Below are 6,951 nucleotides of genomic sequence, written 5' to 3' on the forward strand. Positions count from 1 at the left end.
GGAACACGACAGCAACATATGTCCACGTCTAGATTTAACAGCTGTATAATAGCAAGAGTAAGGGGACCATAACAAGTGTATCCTTCATATTCGTTTCCACCTATTTGTATGAACTGCACTCACCTCAGACCAGATTTAAGATTTATGGACTAACAAATCACCTCTGCTTGGATGCTTAGGATACTGCCAGTGCATGGTGAAGAAGATCCATGACAGCGCATGGTGGAGAGTCTTCGGTGATGAATAGGTTGCTGCATTCATGTGGCGTTGAAGGCCAGGAGAAGGATGTATTATTCACAGAGAAGTACTTCACATCAACACACTTCCATAATGTTCTTTACAGAAGGGCATGATTATTGTGTGAATCAAAAAGCTGATCCTGCACTCATGTTGATGGATAAAAAGCACCATTTTCATGACAAAAGCAAAACTTACCACTGTGAAAAAGAGATCAATAAGAATTTCAGTAAATCAATGTGCCGTATAATTAGTTCAATACAAAATGCATTATATGTTAGCAATCAACATTTTACATGTCATATTACAAACCATCCCATAGTCTTTTTCCCTTTCTTTTCTTACATTAAGCATCAACTGTAACTCTGAAAATCAAATTTCTTAAATTCTAATACAGTAACCGGAATGGATCAGCTGGTTCTACCAATGCGGCGTAGGAAGATAGAATAGATATTGTAAGGACACAACACATCTTGGTCATGCAAGCAGCTGGAAGAACTATTGCTGGGATGAGGTGTTTGTGTTCGTGCTCTGCCAGTGCTGTTGTCCCAGCGACCTGAATCCTAGCCCCTTCCTCTTCCAGAGATTGGTTTTGACGTGAGTAGTGGTGCCACCATAGAGGCGTGATGGAGTAGCCACAGCTTCCCAACAAGCCACCATAGCAACAGTTGTTGCCCTTGAAGCTGGCCTCTTGTCTCACCATCCTGTGCCGTCTGAAGGAGAGAAACAGCGATGGTGAGGGCATGATGGCACAGCCTCAGTCAGTGAAGTGGGAACAACTCACCAGGTACATGATACTCGTACAGGATAGACCCAGCAGAAGATGCAGCAGCAAGAGTTTTGCATTCATTTATGCCATTAACTGATGAACTCGTCAACTGGGAAATACTCATTTCGGCTATCTACTGGATTCATCAACTACACCAGACCAAATACATAAACTCGAGCAAACAAACATAAGAAGAAAAAAGTTCACGAGTGGCACTCACTAATATTAGGATTCAGGACAAACACAATCATGACATGTTAAGCCCAAGTAAGCTGGATAATAATAGTATAATTTTGCCCCACAAACAGGTTGAATGACACGATTCAAGTAGATTAATTAAGAAGTGCATGTCCACATGCATACATATATTATGCAGCCTACATACAGAAGAGCCGATTAATTCACGGAGCATGGCCAAGCATGAATTGAACTGAATGTAACACTAGGTAGAGCACATCTCCATTTGCTAATGTCGACTCAACATAGCAACATAAGGTACATATATCCCAGCACTGCCTTTCTCAAGGTCAAGGACAGTACAGAATTCCAGACACCGCATATATCCCAATAAGGCAGTATACTCAGCCAGATTGTGGAGTGTGAACAGAAGATTAAAAGGCATTAAAGATTATATAGATAAACTGGAATGAAAAGAAGACTACAAGAGAACTGTAGGTCCAAATTGCAAAGTTATGATCGAAGCAAAGTCCCTGTCCTAACACAAATATACAAAAAAATTATGGGCAGCGTAATTATTGTAGGTTCAAACTATGCTCTGCCTGCAAGCTGCATATACGATGAAGGGGCTATGTAACTTTGTGAAGGAACGTCCATATAGTAAAATAAATAGCTGCCTGAAAGGCCTATATCTGTGACAAACACAAACACCCCAGACACTTCTGCTCTGCTTGTGGTAGTGTCAGGGCCACATCAACCCTAGCCGTCAGGTAGGAGCGCCTGAAACATGAACACCCAGAGACCCCAACCCACTTGTGCTCTCTCAGTGGTAGTGTACCGGCTACCTGAACCCTTGGAGAGCGACGGCGCATCCTCGGTGAAGAGGGAGCAACAGTGCATCACCAGGTACATCACTCGCAGCATGTTGAAGATACAGCAGGAAAAGTTTGCATTCTTTTTCATTATTATGCCATTAATTGATGAACTCATCAACTGGACAAAGCTCATTTCAAGTATCTACTGAATTCATCAACTACACAAGACTAAACACATCAACTAGAGTGAAAATACATAGAAAAGAAAAAGTTCACGAGTGGCACTCACTAACACTGGGATTCAGGACAATCACAATCATGACATGTTATGGCCAAGTAAGCTGGATAACAGTAAAACTCAGCCCCACGGAACAACTTGAAGGACACAATTCAAGTAGACTAATTAAGAAGTGCATGTCCACATACATACATACATATTTTATGCAGCCGACATACAGAAAAGCCGATTATTTCACAAAGCATGGCCAAGCATGAATTGAACTGAAGGTAACGCTAGCTAGAGGTCATCTCCGTCTGCTAATGTTGACTCTGAGAACATAGGAACATAAGGTAGATATATACCAGCACTGCCTTTCTCAAGGTTGACGACAGTACGGAATTCCAGACGCCGCATATCCCATGATGCCAACGAAGCATCATCCCATGAATCGCCATCATAAGCACCCCTAGTAACAAAGAAGATGGTATCGCAGTCCGGATGGATCCCAACCACCGAGTATTCCTTCTCAATTACGTTCAGCAGCTTATCGATCCTGACAGTATGCTTCAAGACCCATTCTCGACTATCATAATCCTTAAGGCACCAGACTGCAATCTCGCTTGCTAGGAGGAGTGTATCCTCATTGTCGTCATCAAGTATGGTGAGAGGAGCTGGAGATCGAGTAACATAGTGCAAGCACTCCTGTGACAATCCAATTGCACCGGAGTAGAAACCGCGCGGCGCACGGACCGTCTTCCATGCCTTGCACTCCTTGTCTACAAGGACCAGCACAAAGTTGTCGTCATCCTCAATGGAGTTGCGGCCGTCCTTGCACAGCTTGCCGGGCAGGTGCAGCATACCGCCAACAAAGACACTTCCGGAGACCAGCACAATTTTGTCAACCAAGCCAATATCCCTATGAGTCCAGGCTCTGGTTCTGGATGAGTAGATGCTCACTCCTGTGAGATGCCATTCCTTGACAGTGGCTTCGAAATCGAGGACGCAGAAATGGGATGGGCTAACTGCCGGATCGAAAGCCAGGTGTTGGGCACAGTAATCTGTGGTTGGCTGCGGCTGCGGAGGTGGGGGCAGCTCGGTCCACCTCTGGGTGGCGGGATTGCAGACGACCAGACGTTCCTCGTTGTTGTTGTTGTAGCAGGAGCAGAGGAGGAGGCCGTTGCAGGTGTCCACCAGGCGGATCTTGGTGTAATTCATAGGCCGCAGGAAACCGAGGGAAGCGTCGACGGAATCGATGACCGTGGCTGCCGAGACGGCGGCCAGGTGGTGGCGGTAGCCGCCGGGGTAGGTGGTGTAGAGGAAGCCGGCAAGGGTTTGGGGCAGCTTTTCGCGGTGGGCCGGGCAGGCGATGAGGTCGCGCCAGCGCTTGCAGACGCACTTGAAGCGGTGGACTGACCTGACGGGGAGCCGTGACAGGATCTCCATGATGAGGTCGTCCGTGAGGAGGCTGGCCGCCGCCGCCGCCGCCGCCTCCGCCTCCGCCTCTGCTTCCGACACCAGAGAGTTGTCCTTCTTAGATCCCTCCTCCTCCTCCTCCTCCATGGTCCAGATCAGGCGAGATGCGAGTGGGGAATGATTTTAGGAAGGGAAAGGGATTAGACGCGCTGCACCATATCCTCCGTTCGCACAGCCAGTAGCTTTCATTGGCACCACCAAACCACCGCCCCTACGGAGAAAAAAAATCTCTTAACCTTATCCCTTCGCTACCCAACCTTATCCCTTCGCTCTGCCTTACCCGATCTTCTCCACCGCTCGTCGTCTCTACTGTTACTATGCCAGCCCATGTGCGGACGCGCCGACCCGGGGCACGGCACGACCAAATTGGCGCTTTTTTCTTTTTTATATTTAAAAAAATAAAATTTCAAAAATATATATCCGTTTTGAATTATTTCAAAGATACTCTCGGTAGCCCTCCCATAGGGCGACAGACTCTTAGTGTGATTTTTTTTTTCAAATTTACAACGAGATCCCTGGAAAAAAAAAGGAGCATGTTGCCCCCCCAACGGGCGACAGGGGCTTGTCGCCCGTTAGGGGGGGCGACAGGGTCCCCTCCCCTAAGTCGCCGTATGCCGCCATTCCCTTTGTCATTTAAGCCTAAAAATTCAGAAAAAAAAAAGCCAGTCCTTGCCGCCATTCCTTTTGTCATTTGAGCCTAAAAATTCATGAAAAAAACTGGAGTGGTTGCCGTGTTGTCACATCTTTTTGAAATGGTGGAAGGGCACTGCTATTGGGTCACGTATGTCTGGGCAAAGAATGCGATATTTGGGAAACCCGTGGTCGCCGTGCTGAGCAGTGGCAACCTGTGATCTCGTACTCGCAGCTAGATACACTATAGTTCCTATTTTGAGCTATTCGAGCGTGTAGTCGTCATAATCGTCGGCAGGATCTCGGCCGCTAACTCCTACCGCACCTAACTTGTCCTTCATTAAATCACGGAAAAAAATCGCAAGAACTTCACTTATTTCACGAGTATTATGGAACCCACAAACATAACAAGTTCACATCAATAGTATCTATAGAAACAAATGACAAGTAAATTAGCACAATCATAAACATCGGATACAAATAAGCGGTCCACAGCTATCTCATTACAAATAAACATCAGATATATCTAACCACCCCTATGGCGTCGGACCCTCTTAGCCCTCTGCTGGGCACGGACATGGCCCTCGGAGTAGGTGAGAACATCCGAAGACCTCACATGTCGCTTAGGACACGCAAGGGGCTGCGGTGTCTGCTGCTGAGAGATCCCAAGTGGTGCTCCTCCTAGCTGTGAATACCCCAAGACATCGGGGTCACCTTGCGCGGCAGGCTCTTCTGGAGTCAAGCTGTCGAAGTCGTCTAAGGTGAAGGTCTCGTTATCTGGTCGAAAGGAGGAAGAAGAAGGTCCGGCGCCCGTATCGGGGTAGAATCCTACACAAAAAATGTGGATGTTAGCGTACGCTAGTATATGTCGTCATGACATGTAGAAACAGAAATACGAAACATAAACTAACCTGTGTAGACCGGTATCTGTGGCCTCGGTACCATCCTTGGATACGGTCCGCCAACTGGTGCTGTCCCTCTAAACATTCCAGTATGGCCGAACGCAGTAGCTGGATCGTATCTTGTATGTGATATTAGTAAATATGTAGAAACACTTGATCTAATTTTAAAATGATATGTACGTTACCTGCACTTGGGAAGAACTGCGACGTCGGCCCGTGCACGGTCGACGGACACGGGAACGACGACGAGGCCTGGGACGACCCGTGGCTGTCATCGTACTGCACCAGGCTTCCCAAGTTGTGTACTACCTGACGCAACTGATCACGCTGCCTCGACCATGCCTCTGTCTGCTCAAACTGGGTCATTGGGGATCCGGCACGTACCCTCGTCAGGTAAGTTGAGCAGTCCGTCTCCATCATGTTGCAAAGGCGAAACTGCATCCATTCAGTAAAGGTGCAGTGACAAACACATGAATTATCTTATGAATATGAATATATATATATATATGCAAATATGATCAAGAGACTCACCGCGCCAGCTAGTGCCTCCACGTGGTGCCGGGCATAGCCATCCTGAGGCCTCGCCTGGTGTGGCTTCGGGTGAGTGTCAACAAAAACCAGACGAGCCCGAGTCCGGGGTAAGTACCAGGTGAGATAAGCCCTAAATGAGCTGTCTGTGTGTGGTCCTGTTGGATGGACCAAGTGCTCGTCTGCCTGTTCCCATTGGTCCACCCACGGCTGCATCTTGGTGAGCCAATCATCAGAGCACGGCAAGCCACTCCTTGACAACCTACAAAGTGGACCACGAAGAATTGCTAGATTCGACACGAATGTATGAGTCAAGTTCATTCATAATTACCTGTGGTCCTGGCGACTGACAAGCTCCAACGCGGTGGGCACCGAAAACTCCTAGCGCTGCCCAAACTGTCTCCTGACTCTTCAGGGGCAATATGCCTCAACCGTGATGTCATAAACCAGGACGGCGGTAGTAAGCCACAGGCTCGCATTCGCGGAGCAGTGCGAAGATAGGCCTGCTGGTGCACGGGTAAACCAGGACCGATGTCAGCAGCATCGTGAAGTGCATTCTGAGGACACTTCTTGTAGTTGTGACCCAATGCTCCACATTGGCTGCAACGCTTTTGTGCCTTGCTTGCTTCCGACTCGTCCATACCATTCCGAATACGACGTGTCTGACGGCAGCCTTTGCCTTTCTTAGTGGCTGGATCAGGAATAAACATCTTATTCTCATTATCCTGAGTGAAAGGCCCCACAATTCCAATCCCGTATACCTCATGTCCCCAAGTGGATACATCTGCTTCTTTGCTGAAGTAAGGTGAAACAAATACTCCTGGCTGCAACCCAGACTCTGCACATGCCGCAATGAGATGGGAGCATGGCAAATGCAATAACTTAGGCTTCATGCAGGAGCAGAAGGCTTCCCCATCTACTGTAATCAAACTCTCCTGTACCACCCTATCTCTACGGATACCACGACCACTTCTATCCTTGCATAGAACCTCAAATCTATGCTCCATTGTACCTGTCGATATGATGCGGTGCAGTTTGGCCTTTTCAATCTTCTCTTGCATATATTGTGTCACTCTTTTGCAAAACTGAATTTGGGGGTTGCTGATGTTTATGCTTGCAGCCGTGTAACGCTCTCTGAAATACTTTATGCACCCATACATGATGAACTCAACAATTCCCACAAGAGGAAAGGCACGACAA

The 6,951-nt window shown here is 47.5% G+C and overlaps 1 protein-coding gene across 1 annotated transcript; it reads right to left on the reverse strand.

Annotated features, from left to right (window-relative positions):
- Positions 1-487: 487 nt before the first annotated feature.
- On the reverse strand, positions 488-3,925 carry LOC120644386 (F-box protein At5g49610-like). The gene is made up of 2 exons (XM_039921013.1): positions 1,022-3,925; positions 488-950 (listed from the first exon to the last, which is right to left on the reverse strand). The coding sequence occupies exon 1, from the start codon at positions 3,776-3,778 to the stop codon at positions 2,516-2,518; it is 1,263 nt and encodes a 420-aa protein (XP_039776947.1). The 5' UTR covers positions 3,779-3,925; the 3' UTR covers positions 488-950; positions 1,022-2,515.
- Positions 3,926-6,951: the final 3,026 nt, after the last annotated feature.

The sequence above is a fragment of the Panicum virgatum genome, chromosome 8K, assembly GCF_016808335.1.
Source record: "Panicum virgatum strain AP13 chromosome 8K, P.virgatum_v5, whole genome shotgun sequence".
Taxonomy (NCBI): domain Eukaryota; kingdom Viridiplantae; phylum Streptophyta; class Magnoliopsida; order Poales; family Poaceae; genus Panicum; species Panicum virgatum.